This window comes from Pongo abelii, chromosome 12, assembly GCF_028885655.2.
Source record: "Pongo abelii isolate AG06213 chromosome 12, NHGRI_mPonAbe1-v2.0_pri, whole genome shotgun sequence".
In the NCBI taxonomy this organism is placed as follows: Eukaryota; Metazoa; Chordata; class Mammalia; order Primates; family Hominidae; genus Pongo; species Pongo abelii.
The window spans coordinates 39,003,487-39,029,368 of record NC_071997.2 but is presented as its reverse complement, the minus strand read 5'-3'; the positions used below and the strand labels follow the sequence as shown (position 1 = coordinate 39,029,368).

General features: G+C 41.1%; 1 protein-coding gene across 12 annotated transcripts in view; it reads right to left on the bottom strand.

Annotated features, from left to right (window-relative positions):
• The window catches only part of LIMS1 (LIM zinc finger domain containing 1), a 150,597-nt gene that overhangs the window by 50,624 nt on the left and 74,091 nt on the right, over positions 1 to 25,882 (bottom strand). For 2 of the 12 annotated variants that reach the window (XM_054547884.2, XM_054547877.2), the window contains exon 2: positions 12,276 to 12,345. The exons of 9 other annotated variants lie outside the window; for them this stretch is intronic. Coding sequence is in view for 2 of the 3 variants with exons in the window: in XM_054547877.2 (XP_054403852.1) it covers positions 12,276 to 12,345 (70 nt within the window). In the remaining variant the exon portion in view is untranslated. Of the gene's footprint in view, positions 1 to 12,275; positions 12,558 to 25,882 lie in introns of those variants that run through there. One more of the 12 variants, XM_054547878.2, reaches the window with a different exon arrangement.

The following is a 25,882-nucleotide window of genomic DNA, read 5'->3' as shown; positions in this document are numbered from 1 at the left end:
AGCAAAAATGTAATCAAAACTAACTTGGCAAGAGGTCAAATTCATAGGCTGAGAAAACAGAACAAAATAACTGAGCTTCAAAGAGTTTAGAACATATTAGGAAAGCAAATCAAATGGTGAAACTGAGAATGGTTCAAATAAACTAATAAATATGGTGACTATTTGGACTATGTTTGGACTGAATTTAAGTATAAGAGGTCTGACTCTCTAATGACAGCACCTATGCTGGTTGTATAAAAAGTCAATAATTTAAGCCTATTTAAAAGCAGCAGTCATTTTTACTCTTCTACGGATGGCAATATTCTAACCTATTACAGACAAACCACCACATGACTATTTCAAGAGACAGTTTTATCCTTTGAAATAAAACTGCTCTGAAACACAGAAAATAATTCCATGTTAAAAGAATACATAAAAATAACCTCACCAAATCCAAATCAATTAGTAAGAATTAAGATGCTGGCAAAAACAAAGGGACAGAAGAGCAGGAAGCAATTCAAAAGGCAAAACCAAATCCTCCACTGCCATCATGATGAACATTAAATGTTCTATTTCAGAGCTGAGCAGGGGATTCATGGATGCTTCCTGGAGTGGAGGGGGAAGGGGACAAGGGAGTCACCTGGTACACTTTATTAACCTGAGCACAAACATAATCAGAAGAACAATATCATAATGGCTCATAAGGCAATGTCAGTGCTTTCTCATTCAGAAATCAATGTGTACACTTGCTATGCAGGTACAGATTGCCTCTAAGTAAACTGCTTATATAAACAGACTTTTCAAGGTCAATTTACCTTCCTTTTGGTTTAATATTTTCATCTACATTTAAGTAGCCTGAGCCAGTATTCCAGTTCTCTGTGGCCACAATCCCAGGCACTCATGTACAGCTCTGTAGAAGTTGCTGAAGTGCCACTACTCACATGTTGATTCTATAGCAGTATCTGCATTCCCTCTTACATTTTCAAAGCTGAGGAGGCAGAGAGGCTTCTCTGCTTTCCATTCATTTGGCCCCAAATACCATTTTGTGCAATAAGGTCTAGCACTGCCTGATAAAGAACAAGGTGTCCAGAACATCAGGGCTCTGGGCATATCCTCCCTTGAGTTTTCCTTCACTGTTCATCACACTCTGAGAACGTGCATTGCCTGACCTTGAGACACCTGGACCCTACATCCTACGCAGCATCAGCACTTAACTTTTAACATGGTGTCTTTCAAGGCAAAGAAGATGGCTGAATTCAGCAGATGAAATCACCGACACGAGGTACTTAGGAAGTAAAAAGTAATTAACTTTCTGCTTTTCAAACATGTGTGGCTTCCCAAAGAGTAAAAAGGGAAAGTATCAGCTGGGCACGGTGACTCAAGCCTGTAATTCCAGCACTTTGGGAGGCCAAGGCGGGTGGATCACCTGAGGTCAGGAGTTTGAGACCAGCCTGGCCAAAATGGTGAAACCCTGTCTCTACTAAAAATGCAAACATTAGCCAAGCATGGTGGCGGGCGCCTGTACTCCCAGCTACTCAGGAGGCTAAGGCAGGAGAACTGCTTGGACCCAGGAGGCGGAGGTTACAGTGAGCCAAAATTGCACCACTGCACTCCAGCCTGGGTGACAAGAGCGAAACCGCATCTCAAAAAACAAACAAACAAACAAACATGAAAGTACCTATTCTGTGAAGGAGGCATATATGCAAAGCGGCTCCAAATGTGAAGGAGCTGAGAAACTAAAGAAGGAGATAGACAAATCTATTTTGTTGGTATTGGGTGATTTACTGAGGGAACTTACAGACAGAAGTGTGGTCTTGGTCAGCCACAAAACAGGTAGATCTCTGCACCACTGCTCCCAGACCCAGGGCTTACAGACCATGAAGAAAGGGCATGTGTGCAGACAACCCTCCAGAACACGGATGCCGTGCACATCACAGCCTGGAGTCTGTGTGACAACATCCAGGTTGACATGTTCTTACATTAAGGACGGTAAGTAAAGTAGTAATCAGGAGCCATTCAAAGGTCTCGAAGGAGGCTAATCAGAAGTCAACATGGCATGCTATAACAGATGTCTTAGAAAAAAAAAAAAAGGCAACACGGCAGATTAGTATCCAAGACAGAGTCCCTTTTGTTCCACAGCATACAATCATTTGATATTTAAAATGAAACACAATAAATCCTCCCTGAGTAGGTCTAAATCTGCTAATATAAAAACATTCACTTCTTTTACAGATCATATTCAACTAGCAAAGGGAGAAATTCAAAGCTCCTAAAAATAACTGACTTGCAGAAGTCAATTACTAAGTAGTTATTCAAGATACTGGACCCAGTCCAGTGGGCTATACCCAGACTCCTCACCCACTCTCACTCAGGAACTTAAAACAAGCGTATTTACACTCAAAACTAGGAAGGGATGGGCGGAGGTATATATTATCAAGTAAAGGTATAGAAAATAAAATCTTCAGTTAAATGAGAGTCCAAGTCAGTCTATCCCATTCTTTAAGCCAGAGGCTAGTCTACTCCATTCTTAAGCCAGAGGCTAGTTTACCCCATTCTTAAGCCAGAGGCTAGTTTACCCCATTCTTAAGCCAGAGGCTAGTCTACCCCATTCTTAAGCCAGAGGCTAGTCTACCCCATTCTTAAGCCAGAGGCTAGAAGCCGACTCATTAAGTGTCCCACACTCTGTAAGCCAACTTCATCCTGCCATAATAAATTTTAATTGTCTGAAAAATCAAACAATTCCATCCCTGCTCCACAGATGTAAAAGCAGTAACTTGAGATGTTCATTTTTCTGAATCTAATCTTTTACCCCCACTATATCATTTTCACTTTCTAACAACATTAAGAAATATTGTTTTTTTCCAACACAAAATATGAAAGGCTTAATGATTACCATAGAACAACAGCCTAGATTAAGGTAAAGAATCCTACTTTTTTCCTCCTCCTCCCACTCAACCTCCAAATTACTCATGCTAGAGCCACAGGTGGTGAAATCCTCATGTGGCTTACATCCCAACAGACACACAGGTAGCTGACAGCAGAGGGAGCCTCAGGGGCTTTGTTATATTCCTGACTACTGGGATAGATGTTTGGATGGGGCACAACCACTTATCAGATAAGCCCTAAATAAATGAAAAAGTATAATGTGTTAGTTACACATAAGGGAAACGTTAAAACTGTGCCATTCGTCATGATAAGTATTTCAAAAAATTTAAAACCTTTGATTACTGAAGATTTCAAACACATATTAAACAAGTGAGTATAACGAATCCCTCTGAACCATTATCCAACTCCAACAGTCATCAAGTCGTGATCAATTTGTTTTATCTACTCATCAACCATAAAATATTTTGAAACAAATTCCCTACATTGTATCATTGGATCCCTGAGTTCTTCAGCATGTAAGTGTGACATAATTAAGCTCTAATTTCCTATAGCAGCGCAGTGAATTTCGAAGGAGGCTCACTACAGGGATGCCTGAATTCCACTGTTTTTAAAATCACACTTTTAAGTGAGGCAGGCTGTCTTCTGGTTTTCTTTTTCTTTTCTCTCTTTTTTTTTTTTTTTTTTGAGACAGGGTCTCACTCTGTTGCCCAGGCTGGAGTACAATGGTATGATCTCACCTCACTATAGCCTAACCTCCCAGGCTCAAGCAATCCTCCAGCCTCAGCCTCCCAAGTTGCCAGGACTGCAGGTGCACACCACCACACTTGGCTAATTTTTGTATTTTTTTGTGGAAATATGGTTTCACCATTTGCCCAGTCTGGTCTTGAACTCCTGGACTCAAGTGATCCACCCGGCTTGGCCTCCCAAAGTGCTGGGATTACAGGCATGAGCGACAGTGCCTGGCCTTCGCCTGGTGTTCAAATTTTGATCTCCTCAACCAAGACGCCTCTGCGGCTGCCATGGGACAAAGGAAAGGCCTCAGGAAAGGAATCTGCAGTCTAGGCCACATAGCCTTCTCTCCTCACATCACCTCCATGGAGAATCGCTGACTTTGTTTCATATACCACAATCCACAGGGAAATCCTGTCTGGGAAAAAAATGACTCTTTAAAGCTTCTGAATGGACCAAGCCTTTCTTTTTATATTTGGAGGAAACTGGGCTTCAGAGAGGCCCAAGGTAAAGTTCCACTTCCTCACATGCTAAACAAGCTCATTAAAGGATGCAATGTCAAACAAACACAGTAACCACCCACACCTTTTCTGAGAGTCTCAAATGGAAAGTCTTCTCTATAACTGATACTTGCATTTTTTCATCTGTTCTTGTGAGAATCAGAAGCTCTAAAAATACTGACTGACTTTTTGAAATAATCCAACCTCTAGCTATTTCTATTATGAGTGAAAGTTAACTCACTATAGTTGAAGCAGTCAATTTCAGTCTCTGTCTTCTCTCTTTCTTTATATATATCTCTGAAGACCATCCTAGGTTCATTCATAGAGAAGAAACTTTTTTGGAAACAATCCTATACATCTTCTTTCCACCCAAACATGGTTGAAACATTACAAATTAGAAGCCAACATGTAAGTTGTGATCCGTTTCTAGTTCCATGCATACAAATACTTCTTCCCTATAACACTGTCATTTTTTCATTCTCATTACCCCAATCAATTAGAATTCTGACAATAAAATGTACCATTTCCTCCCAATACCACACAACAGTCTTCCTTTAAACAGCTATAATAGCAGACGGCAATAGAGATAGACAAAGGTGATGGCAATATGTTTCTGTTGAATTGCACAGCTGCTTATGACGGACACCAAACCTATTGATATTGCTTTAAGCATATATGGTCAAAGAAGTATTCTGCTTTTTAAAAAAATACTTCAATGCAGTCCCAGCTACTCGGAGGGCTGAGGATCGCTTGAGCCAGGGAGCAAAGATCGTGCCACTGCACTCCAGCCTGGGTGATAGAGCAAGACTCTGTCTCAGAAAAAACAAGAACTTTCATAAAACTCATTACTGTCATATTTCTCTTCAAAAATTAATGCACTGAGGCTGGGTGTGGTGGCTCACGCCTGTAATCCCAGCACTTTGGGAGCCAAGGAGGGTGGATCACCTGAGGTCAGGAGTTCGAGACCAGCCTGCCCAACATGGTGAAACCCCGTCTCTACTAAAAATACAAAAATTAGCCAGGCGTGATGGTGCACCTGTAATTCTAGCTACTCGGGAGGCTGAGGTGGGAGAATTGCTTGAGCCTGGGAGGCGAAGGCTCACTGCAGCCTAGGCAACATTGATTTCACTGCCTCTTCAACAAATGATCCAATAAATTACTTTCATAGCTCATTTCATTCATTTATCGATTCACAAATATTAACTGGAAATCCCTAGTTTAAACTGGTGTTAGTCACTGAGAGCTATAAATGACTCCTGGCCTGATTTGACAGTGACTGCACATGGATGGTATCTGAGCCATACATACTGAAGAGCCATGGGAGACACTGAAAGACAAAGGAAAAACTGAAAAGAAGTAACCAGTAGGAAAACTAGGAAAAGGCAGGGCTGATGAGACAATGGAGGAGAAAATTTTAAGAAGAAAGTATTACTGCTGTCAAACTTTAAGAAGTCAAGGGAAAGTGACCAGAGCTGTGGTGAAGACAGACACACTGAGAAGATGGCCTTACGACCCCAAGGGCAGAAACAGGAGCAAGGCACTTGCAAGTCAAGAACACTCAGCACTGCAGGCAAAGCCCAGTGCTCAGAGAGGAAAGGAAGCATCTCCCTTCAGGGTTCAGAGGGGGCATGGCCCTGCTGACAGGCTGGTTTCTGACTTCTGGTGTCCAGAAATCTAAGACAACAAATTTCTGTAGTTTGAAGCTACACAGTTTATGGTACTTGGTGATGGCAGCCCTAGGAAACAGATAAAACCATTTAAAAAAACTTAAGGAGGTTCACATTTATGTGAAATATATTCAATAATTACTTCTAAAAGAAGATTTTTTTTAAAATAAGAAAATATTCACGTCCAAAGTTTGTTTTAGTCACAGAATAGCCAATGAGTAGCACAGACATATAATCAGTTGCTGTGTCTCTAAGATACATACATGTAGAATAAATAGTACTGTTTCCTTTTAATAACATCTATCCAAAGTCAGGTAGGTAAAGCACAAGTTTTGGACAACTATCTTTTCTGACTTTCATAAGTAATTTATACCTGAGACTTTAAGATTTTGTTTGCTTTTTTAAAAACCAACAGGAAAGCAACCAACCAAATTATTGATATTTTGGGATTTAATTGTCACAATAAATAATTTAGATAATTTGATGTGTACTGACAACAAAATTACAGACTGATTCTGTTAAAGTTGAGGTTGGTTCGTTCCTAAATGTCTCCTATAGCAGTGCAAAAAGAAGAAAAAAACCAGAAAGGGATCATTATTCAATAACTTTTTACTTCTTATCATTCCTTTAACAGACCTGATTTTTAAGCATCAACACTGCTATTTTTAATTTCAGCATAAACTCCCCCTACTAGTCATACATTGCTTAATGACAAGGATATGATCGGAGAAATGCATCGTCAGGTGATTTAGTCATGTGTGAACATCATAAATATACAAATGTTCACATAAACATACACAAACCTGGACAGTACAGCCTATTACATGTGTAGGCTATGTGGTATAGCCTGTTGCTCCAAGGCCACAAACCTGTACAGCACAGGACTGTATTGAATACTGTAGGCAACTGTAACACAACGGTTAAGTGTATATATAAAATAGCTAAAAATATTATAGTATAGTAAAAATATGGTTTAAAAGATTAAAACGGCACATCTGCATAGGGCAACTTCCTTGTAATCTTAAGAGATCACTGTCATGTTTGTAGTCTCTCGTTGACTGAAACGTTTTATGCAGCACATGACTATATGCAGAAATATTTTAGATGACTGAAGAATACATTTCCCTTTGGAAACTAAGCTTTCCAAAACTACTGAAAGAGAAAAGCAAAATAATCATGATCTATACTCTGATAGATACATCCATCTCTTAGGCTTCTCTCAGTGTGATACTGTACATAAATAAAAAGTTAATAATCAAGACTTAAAAAGTAGAGCGTAAAGAGTTTAATCTAGAATAAAAGAGGTACCTTTAGGCCAGTTTAGTTTCTCATTCCTTTACTCATTCAATGAGAAACAGATTCTGAACTGCAGTAGGTGCTAGATGCACAGGAAATATGGTAAAGTCTCTTGCCTTGAAGAATCCCCTCTCTATTATATGGGGGAGGGAGGTGAGGGGGGTGAAGAGGGGGTCTGTAAAACCAGTTATTACAATATAAGTACTTGTAGGTTACAATCAAACATACAGGAGAAAGCACTATGAACTTTTAAAAAGCAACACTAGCAAGTGGTTTTTCTCTTTCCTATTGCAAAGAGAAAAATATTTCTTATTAATCATCCCATGTGTTTGCTCATTGTTAGGAAGACTAAATGTGCCCTCACTGAACCATCAAATAATAAGAACAGATAATATCAGATAATAAGATAATGGCAAAACTGCAATTTTATCCCTATTGTCTAACAGACTACATTTCTAAAACTAAAATACAAACATAATTTTTCAGTTAAAAGTTGGGCCAAAAAGTGATCAGCAAACTGCAAAAGAGGTATGCAAGAAACACACAGCCTAGGCTGAGCTACTCCAACGTTGACTGAATTCTAAGCACTAACTTATTTGAATCAAAGACAGAAACTGGTTTCATAACGATGACCACCTTTATAGCCTTCAGTTCTTTCTACCTTATGGGATCATGAGAAGTGGTGGGCTCACACACACAAAAGCCCTTACTTAATGCGGTGCCTGGCCTATAACAGGGGTTCAATTAATGGTAATGTACTAGTCAGGAACACATGATCTGAGTTTTCGCTCTCAAACCAAAGCAAGGACATTCCCACCACTTAAAAATGATTTTATATGCTATATCTATAAAAATATGAGCTTGGAAGGTTTATTCTATAACCAGAAAGTAAAGGTTACATTTCTTTGCACTTCCATTCTTGGTTAACCTGATCCATCCAGGAATCAGGAGAAGGGTACTACTTTAAGGTCAACGCTGCAGGAAAGGAGGAAAGGAGGTCTAAGAAGCGAAGAGCTCACTGCCGCTGTGTGGCAACTTCACATTTTCACTTTACTCCTAAACTATTAGGGATACAAATTTCAAACTGCATTTTTTTTTTTTTGGATTCATATTCTTTTCAAATGGCTGACACAGCCCTGATTTTATCCAGGCAAGATAAACTTAACTGGGAGGTGAGGGAGTGAGGAGGGCAGAAGCATGGCCGAAGGAACAGGGAAAAGGGAAAGCTCTAGGAATTCTTATCTCAGCACTAGACCAGGGGTCAGCCCAGGTTTTTGTGAAGGGCCTGAAGGTAAATAATTTTTGTCTTTGTGGGCCACATTGGTCTGTGTCACAACTCAACTTTGCCAACGTAGCACAAAACTACCACAGGCAACACACACAAATAAGCATGGCTGTGTTCCAGTAAAATTTCATTTGTGGACACTGAAATTTGAATTTCATGTATTTCACATGTGAAAAATATTTTCATTATTTTTTCAACCATTCAAAAATGTAAAATCCATCCTGAGCTCATGGGCCATACACAAAAAGGCAGCAGGACAGATTTGGCCTGAGGGTCATAGTTCACCTGCCCCATACATATCTTTTGTTTGTTTGTTTGACACAGAGTCTCACTCTGTAGCCCAAGCTGCAGTGCAATGGCGTGATCTCGGCTCACTGCAACCTCTGCCTTCCAGGCTCGAACAATTCTCGTGCCTCAGCAACCTCACTGGCTGGGACTATAGGTGTGCGCCACCACACCCGGCTACTTTTTTGTATTTTAGTAGAGACTGGGTTTCCCCATGTTGCCCAGAGTGGTCTTGAACTCCTGAGCTCAGGTGATCCGCCTGCCTTGGCCTCCCAAAGTGCTGGGATTATAGGCGTGAGCCACCGCGCCTGGCCTACCAGCCCCTATATTATTTATTTATTTAGAGACATAGTTTTGCTCAGTCACCCAGGCTAGAGTGCAGTGGCACGATCTCGGCTCACTGCAACCTCTGTCTCCTGGGTTCAAGCGATTCTCCTGCCTCAGCCTCCACAGTAGCTGGGACTACAGGCACGTGCCACCATGTCCAGCTAATTTTTGTATTTTTAGTAGAGATGGGGTTTCACCACGTTGGCCAGACTGGTCTTGAACTTCTGACCTCAAGTGATCCGCCTGCCTTGGCCTCCCAAAGTATTGGGATTATAGGCGTCAGCCACTGCATCCAGCCACCAGCCCCTATATTATATCTCCTGGTTTTGAACCCAACCAGGAGAAACTTGAATTTTGTACTGTTTCTAATCAGTTATTTATAGATCCCTTCTATCTGAGGCAGAGAAAAAGTGACTTTGAGAATTTTTAAAGGGCAGGAATTTCTCAGGTGTGTTTGTCATTCAGGTATTCTCAAAAACAACTATGTTTGAGTGCAACACACCTTAAAAGATAGAATAGCTAAAGTAGTAAGTATAGGTACCTGGGTATATCTTAGATGTTATTTTGGGACACCAAAAACTTCAGGGAAAAATGGGTCAATACCTTGCGAAGGTCTGGGGCTTCCGACCCACTGGAACAAGCATGTCACTTGTGTCACTTCACGCTAACTATAACCACCAAACACAATGGGTAATGCTCCACTGTACAAAGTATGTGAATAAAGTCAGTTTCAAGTCATATTTAATACTTTAAAACAAAAGTCTAGGAAGCCCAGTGTTTGCCATGCCACCTTTTACCTGCTTCAGTTTTGAACAACTTCAAGTTTGACACCAAAACTATTTTCATGTGTATTACAGTGCTCTTTAAGCACATGCATCTCATGTTTCAGAGCACAGCCTTTTATTTAAACTTTAAGAGAAAAAAATGTTTTCTGGCAGTGGCCATGGCCAATTTTAGTCTCTGAAAGTTTTTCTGTTAAGAGTCCACAAACATAACAAGAAACGAACACGTGAGTAAGAAGGAATGAGAGTTGGAATGGGTCTTATGCAATACTTGAGATAGTATGACAGATGTTTGATAGCACATATATTCAAAATCAAATAATTGCTCATGGAGAGAAAATCTGTGGTCATATTCAATATGCCCAATCCTAGGTGGGTGTTCCTGTGGCAAGGCCTGTGTCTTATTCCTCACTGTATCTTTACTTTGCAAATAGTAGGCACTCAATAAAAATTAAACAATGAATTAACTGTATGGCACTATTCGCAAGATAACAATGCCACCTGCCTCACTGAATTGGTGGTTTGAATTCTGTGAGAGTAAATAATGTTCAATAATAGTAGTTATTTTTATCCTTATTTTTTTAAAAAAAGAATAAACCAAGGCTTAAAAAGATTATATAACTTCTCCAACTGAGTGGTACTGAAACTCTGGTGTACCTAACTTCAAAGTCCTTACTCTCTCTGATACCTATTAGCTCAGAAACCTCATTTAATCCTGAAAATAGGCTTAGTATAACTAGGGTAAAAAAAAATATTACCTAAGCTGATTAAAAAAAAAAAATCCAGGCATAAACAGACAATAGTTTACCTTTCTTGGCTAACCTATACTTCTGAATAAGGAAAATGATCATTTTCTCTACATTAGGGGATAAAAGTGGCAGAAATACAAGTCCCTTCTATGACCAGATAACGACATCACCAGAATGGGTGACAAAATATTTCTCTTTAAACAACTAAAACAGGCAATACTTAAGAATTATTCTTCCTCTTTTAATTAAATTCTAAGCAAAAAAAAAAAAAAAAAAAATCTAGTTGTTCGAAACAGCATTATAACTATGTAAATAACTACCTCCTTGGCAAATACCTTATTTTACTCATGAGTACTTTGGCTATTGTCTGAAAATAAAGAAAAGATTGGTTTAGAATTTTTTTTATATAACTTAATTTTTTTAAAAAAGGGAATTCCTCCAAACCCCGAAATCTGAAATTAAAACTGTTTTTGGTAACTTCACTCTTGGATCCATTGTAGACTGGAGTCTACCAACAAATGTTGGTTTTGGAGATCACTTCCAATTGTCTATCTGGTTAGCAATATAGAGCTCAATATTTTCACTAACCTCACATACAAACTTCATAACAATTTAAACTCTGAGATTTTAAATTGTTTAATCCAGTCAATTCAAAGTTAATACATTAAATGTAGCTAAGAGACACCTGACATAGTAGGCAATAAGTTCTAATAATGTTAGTATCAATAACAGTCCTTTAATGCTACCCTCTTCAAAAATTGGTGAGTCAACAATTTTAAAATAAATGTTTCTTTAGCAAATTACAGTTACTGTAGTATAGCTGTCTATGACAAATACAAATTTAATAGAGAAGTTTTAAGCTTGTCAATTTGTCCTTGTTACATTTAAATAGAGAATTTAAAATAAACTCTGGAAGTTAGTTTGTAGGAAAAAGAACAATAGTACACAAAGTATAGATAAACTTCCCGCCATCTAATTAGAATATTCAAACACTTAAATCAAGACCTCCAAATTAAAGTACTAAACAGTAAATGTAATTTAAAAAAAGGAAGTCTCTCTTTACTGCAGCCTTCTATCATCAGTAAAACAGGAACATCCCAGGAACAGAGAAAATCTAAACCCTTCAGTTAACGCAGTATTTTAACACATAGGCTTAATGTTGTAGAGGCTTTCAGAACCTCAAATCTAAGACATTTTCAGTAGTTGCAACAAAAAAATAAAATTGTGTTGTTTCAGGGAAATTCACTTTGAAAGCCAAGAACTCTAACCTTTTTAGTTAAAAAGGTTTCCAGATTTTTGATGTCCTTCCTTCCTAGGCTACATTCAATAGTTCCACTGCATTCCTTTGTTACACCATTTCAGTAACAATCTCCATGACACCCCTCCCCCAACCCCAAACCACCACAAACTACCCCCCTTCATCAAAACACAGACAAAAACATGTTCCAATCAGCCAAAGAAAACTCTCCTTAAACTAAGGGGAAAAATCAATTGTTTTCCATTTAAAATATTTCTGGTGATTATATAATTTTTAAAGACATAACGACACTGCAGGTTTGGAGAAGGGGTAAAACAACTTAAAGGATTTGTGAAGAAATGGGCAAAAGTATTCTGGTTTTGCACAGTTCCAATCAGTACAATCTTGATATTGTGTTCAGTCTTTAATTACAGACTAACAGGTTACTTTTCAATGAGTACTTCCCAACGCTGCATCCACTTAGGCATGAATCCCCCCTGCACTTACTAGATTAGATGTCTTGACCTTTAGCCAACCATGACTTTGCACTCACCTTAGCTCTTCCTTCGGTAACCCATTTACTCTCAAACTATCCGGACGATCTCGTCTTCTCCTGTAGAGACCTGAATGTGAAAGCTCTTTAAGCTGTAATGCAGTCATACTTCTCTCCACACATCAATTGCTGACACTTTAAAGCATTTATGCTGAGCAGTGTGGCTGCCAGGGGAAAGCAGTGTCCCTTGCTGAGGGACCTCAGCACACCTGACTCAGCCTTAGAAACCTCCAGGCAGGCCAAGCTGCTGAAGCACAGCTTCCTGTTTCTCACTGGTACACACCCTCCTCAGCAAGGCACAACTTGCCTTATCTCTGGGCCTCGCACCTTGGGGAGGGGGAAGTTGGTGACCAAGAAGGCAGGTTACTTGTTTATTAATAAGCAAAATTTAATTGTTATGAATAACCACACCAATTCCTTTAAAAACCTTGCCAGGACCACTCTGAACTAAAATTGGGCTAAAAAGCTCCAGTAAGGTAGTCACTAAAGAAGGGTCCTGCTGTTTTATTTGCCAGGAAATCCATCTTCACAGGCAGTGTCAGTTTAAAGAACCACCTGGTTATAGTGAGCTCCTTAGGGACATTTTCCTTAAAAAGGAGAGGAGGGGCAGAATTCTAAAGGGAAGCAGTCCAATTCCTCCCCCTTACCACTCTACTCTAAATCCTCTTCAGAAGGGAAGGAAGTATCTTTGGTCCACCCACCCCTCATTAAATATTACTGAAAAATTCATAACTGAAAGGAAGATGGTTTCTTCCTTCATTCATTATAATTACTGGCTGTGACTAATGCCTTCTCGTAGGGCAGGCCACCCCGGCTGACACAATGCTGTTGGCTTTAAGGTGGAATGGGTCCTATATACCCTGTATTTATCTGTACATTTGACCTCAGAAAGTGACAATGTTAGGAAGGTTTTGGGTGTGGGGATGTGGACAATAGAGGACGGGTTTGGGGCAAGTCCTTCATCATCCAGCTCAAAGTGATGCTACCCAACAGCAGGCACAGCACGGCCCTCCAATCCACTTCAGTCCCACTGGGAACACAGGACCACACCACAAACACAGGCTACCTCCCAGCAAGCTCTTAGCCAGTAGTTTGACTGCATGGTTCTAGGAATTTCTCTCTGGGCAATTTATACCAGCCTCTTTTCCTTTTAGAACCTTCTCGACAAGAGCACAGAGAAATGGGTCTGATAATATTTTTACACTAAGAGAGAGTTACTCCCATCTCTGAGAGAATCTGCTCTATATATACAAAAATTAAGGCAACCCACAGGAAAGGGAAGTCTACATCTTATTCCTTCACTCAGGACATAGATGTTAGTTCCCCTGAGGGCTACCATTTGTTACGCTAGGTCCACGGCCCCAGGAAAAACAAATGACTTTTCATAATTGACATTCAAACACAGCATATGTTTTTAAAGATGCAGGGAAAAAATTTACCATTTTTGTCACTACACTAGATTTAACGAGTGATGAAACACGTTTTAAAAATCAGTTGACAGTTACATCTGTCTCTGGAAGGGTACACAAAAAACTGGTAATACTGGCTGCTTCTGAGGGACCTGGGGAGACAGGAGCAGAAGGAAGCATTTCCACTACACACCACTCTACACCTTCTGAACTTTGAATATATTGCCACTCAAAAACAAATAGAATTTAGAATATTTAAATACCAAACAATTTAGTTTACACTAATAGAAACATTTTAATTTAGAACTCCTGAAGTATGCAATTCTGTCTGTTTTTTTGTTTTGTTTTGTTTTGTTTTTTTGAGACAGAGTCTCCCTCTGTCACCCAGGCTAGAGTGCAGTGGCATAATCTCGGCTCACTGTAACCTCCACCTCCCAGGTTCAAGCGATTCTCGTGCCTCAGCCTCCCCAGTAGCTGGGATTACAGGTTTGCACCACCATGCCCGGCTAATTTTTGAATTTTTAGTAGAGATGGGGTTTTGCCATGTTGGCCAGGCTGGTCTCGAACTCCAACCCTCAAGTGATCCAACTGCCTTGGCCTCCCAAATTGCTGGGATTACAGGCGTGTGCCACCGTGCCCAGCCTTCATTTTTTAAAATCAAGACAAGTTAAAAAAAAAAAATGAACAGAAATAACCACTAATCTTCCTTGTTTTCCCCCACCATCAACACAGAATAGACGCCTAATGAATAAAATACAAATCAATTGTATATTCATTGCAAATACAGAAATCCCAACATTAAATATGACCTGTCTCCATAGGAAATGTAAGTAATTGCTTATTTTTAAAAGAGTTTTTAAAAATTAATGCAGCTTGCTGACAAGGGAAAAGAACTTGGTGACTACTAAAGGTTAACCAGACAGGAAACACCTAGCTGTGTAGGATGAATCCTGCATTTGATGAGACTAGTGTTAAAAGGATGTGCAGGGGGTGAGACGGGGCGGGGGAGAGCAGTAACCAAGCCATAAAACAAACGAGCTGAAACAATTCTTGCCCTCTGACTTTTAAAAAGGCTGTACTGACAAACAGGAACTTCAGCAAATCAATGCTTATGTTCTGATGAAACTGCCACAACTGAGTAAAATTAAATTCTGGGCCTTTGGGGAAGGCCCTTTTAACCAGGATCTTTTTTTTTTGAGACAGAGTCTTGCTCTGTCGCCAGGCTGGAGTGCAGTGGTGCGATCTCAGCTCACTGAAACCTCCACCTCCCTGCAACCTCCACCTCCCAAGTTCAAGCGATTCCCCTGCCTCAGCCTCCCAAGTAGCTGGGATTAACAGGCACGCGCAACCACGCCTGGCTAATTTTTTGTATTTTAGTAGAGATGGGGTTTTACCATGTTGGCCAAGATGGTCTTGATCTCCTGACCTTGTGATCTGCCCGCCTCAGCCTCCCAATGGGCTGGGATTACAGGCGTGAGCCACCGTGCCCTGCCTAACCAGGATCTTTTCACTGAAGACAGAGAGAGAGAGAGAGGACTGTTTTCCCTCCCCAGCACTCTTCAGACAGCAGCATATCAGCACACGGAAGGGGGTCAGATGGGCAAACACCCAGCACACACAGCAGGGCCATGACAAAGACAGGGAGGAGTCCCCATCTATTTTTCCTTTCAAATGTACTTTCCCATGGAAATGGAATTATTAATTATGCCTGAATTCTCAGATCAGGCCCTATTTAAAAGGGTTTCAAATTTCAAATAACTGTCTTAGCATGATTTTGACAGTACAGACGGAGGCCTGTATAAATGCATTTTCTGCAGGTTTCCAAATAGAGATATTTTTCATTTTAACACTCTAAAAAAATCTTTGAAGGTCAGTCCAGACTCTCATTCAATGCAGAATTCCCCACTGTCATTTTCCCCATGGCCTCATCCCTATACAATATCTACGACCTGGGATTTTGTCTGTTCATGGACACTTGCAGTGATGGGGAACTTACTACCTCATAAAACTCCTGGGGCTTTCCCCCACATGCCCAGTGGTTCTCAAGGAACAACAGTTAACAAAAACTGGGAATAAGACATTTGCCTTAACAGTTGGTCTGGCCCTAATTACAACTTTTTGTCCTTTTTTCCAAACTGTTGGGTCTCCTTGAATCTGTACTTTGACTCCAGCAGATCTCACACCCCCATCCCAGCTGAGAGGACTGGACTCCAGGAGTTCCCCGGACAGACTGTGCTTCCTCTCACTTTCTAGCCTTTGCACCTATGGCTTGGTAAGACTGGAAGAAGGATCACTGGCATGACTAGCTCCTGATCATCCTACTAAGACTCACTACAAGGATCATCTCTTCCGAGAAACCTTTCTAAACCCCATATCCCACTTACTGCTGCATCTATAGGGCCAGGGACATGGAAGACAGTCACGTTTGTTAAATAAGCTTTATGCTTTAGTTGTTCAACCAATTAATTTTGAGAGCCTAATCATTTTACAATGTCATGTTTGAGAAGAAATCTCCAGATTTTTGAAGCTTTTTCATTTCTGCATGTAACACTCAACATTACCTAAATGAGATTTTAAAAGACACACTTGTTCTACAGTTTTGGAAAAATTTACTTTCTTGGTGAGACTAAAACTCTGAAGCTTTCATATTTGTGGAGTTGAACAGTACCTTCCACAAGTATAAACATTTTCCATTTGTGATAAGAATAAAAAATTAGCCTGGATTTTTGCCTAAACTTGTCATAGTCCAGCTTTTGGCATCCTATTGCAATTAATCCCTTCAGATATAAGAGGGTAAAGAAACCTAATTAAACATCAAGCTGTAAATATGATCATTAATGTTACTGAATCATCAATTATTTCTCCTATACAGAGTTAAGAAAGCTGCAAGCTGGTTTCCATGGCTAACTGGGGCTCACTGCCAGTACACCAGGTACTAATGGCCCGTAAACTGGTTGAGCAGCTGTACATTTCCAGGCCATTAATTTCCCTGTGTGACATAAAAGAAGAATGTTATGTTTTGCAGCTAACTTTGCACTTGATGGAAATGAATCATTTTTAGTTTATGTTTTATCTCATAAATAATCATTTACAGGGAAAATCAAATTTTATCTAATAAAGCAAGAATATCCCTCCATACTATGTCCAACACACATTCATCTGGCAGACATTTATTTGCCAGCCAAGCTGTCTTCCTAAGTGAGGCCTCTCAAGAGTGCTCTAGGCTATAAATTTGAAGGAAGAACAGGGCTATATATCTGCTGCAGAAAAGGGTTCAATGGTGTACCATTGTGAGTAGGCTCAAGGTCAAGCTAACTGGAGCAGAGAGTATGAGAAGGCAGAAGCAACTGTCCACAAAAACTGTTCACTGTGTGGAAAAAAAAAATCACCAAAATATGGTCCTACTCACAAGCAGATAATATTGCAACTGTCTACAAGCCCCTCTGAACTTTCTCCTTAATCAGGCTTCCTGGACCTCTGACACATCTCAGTGGATAGGCTGAGCTGTCATTAAAGCTCATGTGAGGCCAGTGTGGTGGCTCATGCCTGGGATCCCAGCAATGTGGGAGGCCGAGGTGAACAGACAGCTTGAGCCCAGGAGTTTGAGACCAGCCTGGGCAACACAGTGAGACCTTATCTTTACAAGTAATACAAAATTAGCTGGGCGTGGTGGCGAGTGCCTGTAGTCCCAACTACTAGGGAGACTGAGATGGGGGGATCATGATCATTTGAGCCTGGAAGTTCGAAGCTGCAGTGAGCTATGGTCACACCACTGCACTCCAGCCTGGGTGACAGAGTAAGACCCCTATATCAAAAAAAAAAAAAAAAAAAAAGCCCATGCAAACTTGCCTGTGTCATTCTCATACAGCAGCCTCTTCCACAGCCAGCAACAAGGGGCCATCAACAGTCTTCAATTTAGACCATTAACAAATGTTCTCAAAAGCCACTGATACAATATGCATATTTTCCAGGTATATTTCCAAATAATTTAGAATGAAATTCTAAGTAACCTATCCAATCCCACATTTTCAAGGGGCCAAGGGAGAGTACAAGGTAGGTTAGTGGAAGGATACAAGAGGTGACCAGCAGACATTTAGCTGACAGTTCCACATTTGGAAACTCCCTTGCTGTGACTACCTTATAAGTACACAGGAAGTCATTCAACTATCACAGTCCTCCATTGTTCCATTTGGATCAGAAGTGGCTGAATTAGGTGACCTCCATGGTCTTCTCTGAAGGCTAACATTACTTGGTTTTCAGACAGGACCTGTGCAACATGACTCCCTGACTAAGCACACTTTTCTCCTTCTTCATATAGTCAGAAATCTCATTCCTGAATAAAGCAGGTACACATGGGCAGGCTCTGCACATTCAGCAATTTCCCAAAGGCACCAGTGTGCCAGGCCTTTGGGGTGTGGAGGAGAACCCTGAACAGCCTCTGGGCTCCCCAGATCCTTCTCCATGAACACCTTCTCTTTGGTCACAAAGCTGCTTGAGGATAAGAGCTCTACAGTAGATAAGGACCACAAAAAGGCATGCTGATCACCCTAGCCCCAGCATGCCCCCCACCCTGCCCAAAGAGAACAGAGGGTCCTCTTCAACAGAGCGCTGACCTTTCAGGGAAGGAACACAGACAGAAGCTTGCAGCAGGACTGCACTTTTCCTCACTGAGGGCAAAATAGAGGGTATCTCACTCAATGTAGTAAACTTGCTTCTGGAAAACTACATATAAAGCTAAAACTTTAGCACATAGAATAATTTTTCTTTCCCTAAATGAACTTATTTTTAAAAGGAATTCTAGTGGTACTCTTCACAAATGAGAGCTTTTCCACAAATCCAGATTTTCCCATAATTTGGCTTAAAACTAGATACATATATATGTATTGAAATCACTTTTTAGATATTGTTTCTATCCGTTCTGCCTGTCCACCAGGCAGAACATACAACTATACGCTATAGATTCTATACGCTATAGATCTATACGCTATAGATTCTAGCGTATCTATATCTGCTCAGCATATTTCTAAACTAAACCGTCATTACAAAAAAATCCAGTAAGTTAAATACTTCTGTGTGAGAGGAGAAATGTAACAGTTACTTGCAAGCTAACAGTTCCGATATTCTGAAGACCAGAAAGAACAAAAACGGTTCTTCTCCCTGCCCTGGAATTCAAGGGGTGTGTCTTAAAAAACAAACCACAATTCCTGCCCCACCCCAGTATAGGTTCATGACTATAGTCAATATTGTCAACACATCAACTTTCACTTCAAAATTGTTTTTACCAGGTTATCAAAATACTCCCCAGGTTTTGTGTGAAGTCTAATCTTAAAGGCAACAACACACATAACAAGCTGTATGGCCACGTTTCTGATATCTATATTATCCCTTTATTTATTACTTTTTCCTAACTCTGATATAAAAGTTCAATTCAATGACACAAATAGAATTTAGAAATTTAAGGGTATCTAGCCCTAAAGACAAAAGTTTTTCAAAAACTTTTATTTCCTATGTAGTGTTACTATGCCAGAGTGACTGATGGCAACTGAAAATGATAATGTAAACATGTATTTGGCATAAAAATGTGTGTTCATGATCTACCATAGAATGAAAAAGAGACCATAGGATACAAGCTATGAGATTCTATTTCACATGAAAAGACCACATATGTACATACATTGTATGTGCCCACACCCTCCCCAGCATCTAGAAGAGTGTCTACCAAGACATCTCTGGTTGGCAGGGACTGGAAGCCTAGGCAGGGTCTGGGTGGTGAGAGAGCAAGTTCAGGACAGTTCACGTGGAGGAGATGCCTGAGCATGGTGAGGACCTGTCAAGGGGATGAGACTGGCAGAGGCATGGGCCTTCCAAACCGGGAACACAGGCTTAAAGTGGATGAGAAAAAAGCAAAAGTCACATGCAGAGGGTCTGTCATCAGCCAAGTATAAGAAATGACACACAAGGATGCCTGGTGTGCCCCCAACCCAGGTGTGCACCTCACATACCTTTAGTGAGCATCTAACCTAGGCTGGGGTCTGCTCTTAGCAGCAGAGACTCAGTGGCCTCGTGGAGCCTGCAGTCGAGTAGGGGACACTGGTATCAACCATATAATCACAATTTAAAACATGTCAAGTAGTAGAAAGTAGGGTGCAGAGTGGATGCTGACGGCAGGGAGGGGAGCAGGACAGCAGGGGCAAGCTTCCTGAGACAGAAACACTGGATCTGATCCAAGAAACCAGGCTCAAAAGCAAGAGGGCCCGACCCTGTGGCTGAGGGGAGGGCTGGGAGATGAAATGAGACAAGAGACATGGGTGGTGGCATGTTTCGAAGAGCCTGGTGTTCTTCACCCTGAGAGCCAAGGGCCGCCCGTGTCTTAAGCAGGGTACTGACAAGATCCCATCTGTTTGCTGAGGACCCCTCTCTCTGAGGCAGCAAAGGCCCCAGGGTGAGGACCAGCAGAGCTGTGCAGAGCCACATGGCAGTCCATGGAACAGACAGCAGCTTGAGCTAGCCAGGGTGGTGACAGAGAGAACAGCAAGGAGAGCGGACACAGAGATGTGTAGGAAGGGAGGGGAGAAGGGCAGACTGGACACAGAGGCCAGGGAGGGAGGCAGGAAGCACCCACACTGCTAACGTTTCTCCCCACATTCTTTTGTGGACATAGCACCAAATAGACCTGGTGAGCTACAGCATGAGCCAGATGTACTTCATGTTGCCTTAATCTTGTCCACAGAAAGGTAAGCGTTTTAAACCTACTTTGACTCTAATAATAAAGACTTTTACGAGTTTACAAAAGAAAAAAGCTAGGACATAAAAATGTTTGCTTGTATTGTAAAGCTCAGTCTCTCAACTATTTATGTAATGTAATTATTACTAACAACTGAGGTTGGAGTACCTATCCAGCACATTATGTGTTATTAACCTCCATCTCAACCCTATGAGGCATGTATCATGATTATACCCATTTACAGATGGGGAAACTGAGTCTTAAAGCAGTTAAACGACTTGACCAAACAATACAACCAATAAGAGAGTGTGGATCCAACCCAAGTCGATTTGACTCAAACATTGCTGTTTCAGTCATTAAACTGCACTGTCCCAGGGCCTAAAACATTCTCCCCCACAGACCATCACAAGGTCAAGTCTGCACTAGCACTGCCTCTCAACACTGACAACTTAACCCCGGAAGCTTCTGGGAAACTGGGTGCATGACAGGCGCAGGAGCCGCAGCGCAAGCCCCGGAGTGTAAACACTGACTAGAAACCACCCAGACAACTCAGCCAGCCCACACCTTCTCTCCCTCCAAATGACCCAGACCTAGTCCACGTGAATATTGTGAATGCTCGGTTTGAGGGTTCTGAAAGGAGCCTCGTGAGGTGCTCAGGTGCAGTCCCCACTCATATGTGTATTCCTTTTCAGCTGGTTTTCTCCTGCAGGTTTGGAGGCAAAAGCTAGTGAAAGAAAGTGACCTTCTATGTAACTGAATTCCTAGATTCCTTAGGAGTCTTTGGGTCCAAATTACCCAAACTACTTTATTTCCTTTTAGAGTACATGGAATTATTCAATGTTTCCAACAGTTCTGAAAAAAAAAAGGCAGATTCTAACAGGTTTTCTTCATCATAGCAACTATGCTGAAACCAAGGGTACTGCTGAACAGCAACATGCACTGGAAGCAATACAAACAGCAAACTTCAGGAGGGCGTGAAGAGGCAATGATGATGTGTGACCACACCGATTTCGGTTCCTCTGAGAACACTTCATACCACAAACACACTGTAGAGCTCAAGCCGGTCAAGCAGCCACTTGCTCCTACTGCTTCATGCAAAGGAAGTCTGGTAAAGAAGGTGATTCTAATTCTAAAACACAAATCAAACCAGTCACTCTGTGAAACTAATAAAAGAAAGGCCTGAAGTTTTAATCCTCCAATCCTGATCTCAAGAACCCCTGCCAAGAGAAAAAACTCACTCTTAGGGCATATATGTGTATATATATATATATATTTTAGATCATGGTTCACAGCAACTTCTGCCTCCCTGGCTCAAGCAATCCTCCCACCTCAGCCTCCTAGTAGCTGAGACTACAGGCTCACACCACCACGCCCAGCTAATTTCTGTATTTTTGTAGAGACAGGGTTTTGCCACGTTGCCCAGGCTGGTCTCGAATTCCTGAGCTCAAGCGATCCCCACGCCCCGGCCTCCCACAGAGCTGGGATTACAGGCGTGAGCCAATATTTTTGATTGATCAAAACATACTAGGGAACTATGTTCTACTGAATAAAAATTCCCGAAATAGAAGTGAAATACCTCAAAATGTAATGAGACCACTATATAGAACCAAAGCAAATGCACTATTTCTAAGGAAAGTGAAAAAAAACATTGACACGTTATTTTTTAAATCAGAGCCTTGGGGAAGACCCAGTTCCCTCCCCGGGGCTCAGTATAATTTAGGAAATAGCACCTTGGTCAAGAGCTAGATGTATTGAGTGCTTCCTATGTGCCCAGAACTGTGATAAGCACTTTGCATACACTTACCAAATTTAGTTTTTACAATAATCCAATGAAATAGTACTATTATTATTCCCATTTCAAAGGTGATGAGACAGACTTAGAAAGTGTAACTTACTATACAGTTATTACGTAATTGAGTGAAAAACTGAAACCTGGCCTCAGCCTGGTTTTAAACCATAACGGTGTACTGCCTGCTAGTCAAAAAATGGTTATTTTTCTCAGCAGTAGATGAGAACTTATAATCAGAAATCATTTAAAAATTCAACCATGGCTAAACACAATGTGGTATCCTGGACTGGATGATGGCATAGAAAAAAGACATGATGAAGGTAATGGAAGGTGCTGACAAGAGGGGAAGCTAGGTGAGGACCATGTGAGGATTATCTGAGCTCCTGACCTCTCCAACTTTTCTATAAATCTAAGATTATTCCAAAATAAGGTTTATTTTAAAAATTCAAAACTTTAATTCTACATGACAACAGAGCTGGTATCTCTGTCAATGACTGGAGGAAAAACAGAGAAGGGGTTTTCCTGCAGATTAAGAGAGACTTAACAGACACATCAATCAAATGTATTATTAAACTATGGCCTTTGTTTAGATCTTGGTTTAAAGAAAACAAATGTAAAAGGCTACTCTTGGGACAAGTGAGGACATTTGATTATGGGTGGGGTACTGGATGGTGATAAAGAATTATCACTCGTTTGTTAGACATGGTAATAGCATGTCCATCTTCTCAGAGACCAGCTTATAAAAGAAAATGTCCATCTCCTCAGGGACCAGCCCGGAGGTATTTTGGGATGAAATGACCTGATGTCCGGGATTTGCTTTTAAATAATTAAGAAAGAAAAGAAAAGAAAAAAGAATATGTGAAGCAAATATGGCAAGATAGTATTAAGCATGGGTGATGAGTATAAGAGGATTGTTTCTTCTATTTTTATATTAGAATGAAAATTTTCAGGCTAGGTGCAGTGGCTCATGCCTGTAATTCCAGCACTTTGGGAGGCCAAGGCAGAAGAACTGCTTGAGGCCAGGAGCTTGAGACCACCCTGACCAACACAGTGAGACGCCATCTCTATTTTTAGAAAATAAAAAAGAATATTTTTATAATAATACACACACACACAAACACACACACACACACGTTTTTTGTAACGGAGTCTCACTTTGTCGCCCAGTCTGGAGTGCAGTGGCACGATCTGGGCTCAGTGCAAGCTCCACTTCCCAGGTTCACGCCATTCTCCTGCCTCAGCCTCCCAAGTAGCTGGGACTACAGGCGCCTGCCACCACACCCGGCAAATTTTTTTGTATTTTTAGTAGAGACAGCATTTCACCATGTTAGCCAGGATAGTCTTGATCTCCCGACCTCGTGATCCGCCCACCTCGGCCTCCCAAAGTGCTGGGATTACAGGCATGAGCCACTGCGCCTGGCCAATAAAATATTTTTAAGTTAAAAAAAAAGTTCAACCGTGGGGATGAAAACAAGCATAACTTCCTTAAAGCTAGAACGTCATACACTGCTGTATATGTGTGCAGTGTGATGCACCGACAGCACAGCAGAAGGCATCAGGTCAGGACTCCTGGGTTTTCTAGTTGCTTCCTCTAATGAAAGATCCGAAGTATCATATCTGATTGCCCAAGATCACATGAAATACATTAAGGGATATGTTACATTGTGAAAGAATGGCACCAGGAAAAGGGAGGAGAGAATATTCTAGGTGGAGAGGAGAATGCATAGGCATGGGAAGGTGGCGAAGTGGGCCAGGGAACAGTGGGAGCCTCACTCTGGACACAGTAGGAGCAATGACTGCAGGGAGCCCGGCAGTTTAGAGTCAGCTTTTGAAGAGTGAGAGCCAGGCTGATGGGTTTATGTGACAGGTGATAAGCCGCACAAGGTTAGAATTCCGGTTGGGGAGGGGTGCAATCCTGGAGACAACCAGTTGTGGAAGCAGCTCCAGGCAGCAACACCTGCCATGGGGGAGGGAAGAGAAGACTCCAGAGGAGAAGCCTTTATGCTTTGCCAGGTAAACAGGTTGCTAAGAAAAAAATCAAACAAGATTAGCACACACACCAACACAGGAAATTATTTTGCATGTATTTAGCCAGGTCATGCCCCAAACAAGAACACTTCAAACCCTCAGTACTCTCGAATCACCGACCCCACCCTCTTTTTCTATTACTCTTGGGAGATAACCCCACCTATGTTAGAGAAAACAGAAGTCTTCAGAAAGATGCCGCCTCAGCTGTCTCCAAGCTACTGTCCCTACTTCTTTCAGAGTGCCCTCTGTTCAACTGCAAATTAAAATATAGCACAAAATTAGCCCTGCCCCGAGTCTGCATTACTGTCATCTTGTTCTAGTGGCAGTCATGACAGTAATAATCATGGTGTTAATGCTTCACATACTATTTCATTTGATCCCCCTAACACTCTGTGAAATGAGTGGTATCCCTATTTCTCGGAAGTAGAAACTGGGCTCCCAACTGGTGAGTGACAGAATGGGGACTGGAATGGGCATCAGGGGCCCCATCTATGATCACTCTACTGCCCTGCTTCTCTCAAGATCAAGACAACAGATTTCTAAAAATCTGTTTCTAAAAATCTGTGATGTCTTCAACGAAATGCTGTATAGCTGTAAAAGAAAATTCACTGAAGCACAAATCTACATAAATAAATGTTTTAAAAATGTGAGTGGACCGGGCGCGGTGGTTTGCACCTGTAATTCCAGCATTTTGGGAGGCCGAGGCGGGCAGATCACGAGGTCAAGAGATCAAGACCATCCTGGCCAACATGGCGGAACCTTGTCTCTATTAAAAATATAAAAATTAGCTGGGTGTGGTGGTGGGCACCTATAGTCCCAGCTACTTGGGAAGCTGAGGCAGGAGAACAGCTTGAACCCGGGAGGCGGAGATTTCAGTGAGCCGAGATCACGCCATTGCACTCCAGCCTGAGCGACAGAGTGAGATGCCGTCTCAAAACAAAAAAAAAAAAAGTGAGTGAAAAAGACAACTTGCACAGCAACACAAACAGTATATACCAAGTAAAATCTAAATGAACGAAGGAATCCCATACACTGTTAAGAATACATAAATGTGTAATGAAAGTATAAAGATATGCACAAAAGTGAGTCAAACTCCATTAAGGAAAGGGTTTCCTCGTGGAGGAAAACAGGAGGGAATGTGACTGGAAGAGGAAACTGAACCAAGAGACCTCAACTCTGTTTGTAAGGTTTTATTTCTTGAGGTGGGTGGTAGATATCTGGAGGTTCCTTTTATTAATTTCAATATCTTCATTATTTTTAAAAGAAGGAAAGATGAAGATGCAAAGCAAACACTCTGAGTATGTAAGTCCACAAAGTTTCAAAGCACTGCGCCTGCCACCATGTGGCTCCTGAAGATGTTACAGGCACACAATTTTCAGAGGACGAAAGAAAGGGGCATTAACTCTGAGACCAATATCACATGAATGTTACCCACAGTGAAAGCCCAAGGAGCCCCTACCTGATACATAACAAATATTAAAATCATATCCATTTCCAAATAATGCTTAATAAAACAGAAGACATAAAACATTATGCTAGGAGCCCACTCAAAGGAAGACGAGAAAAGTTAAGGGATATAAACTATAAGACTAGCAAAAACAGATGGGAAAGACTGGGTTTCAGGCACAATTAACTTAACAGGTAAATGAGGACCTGT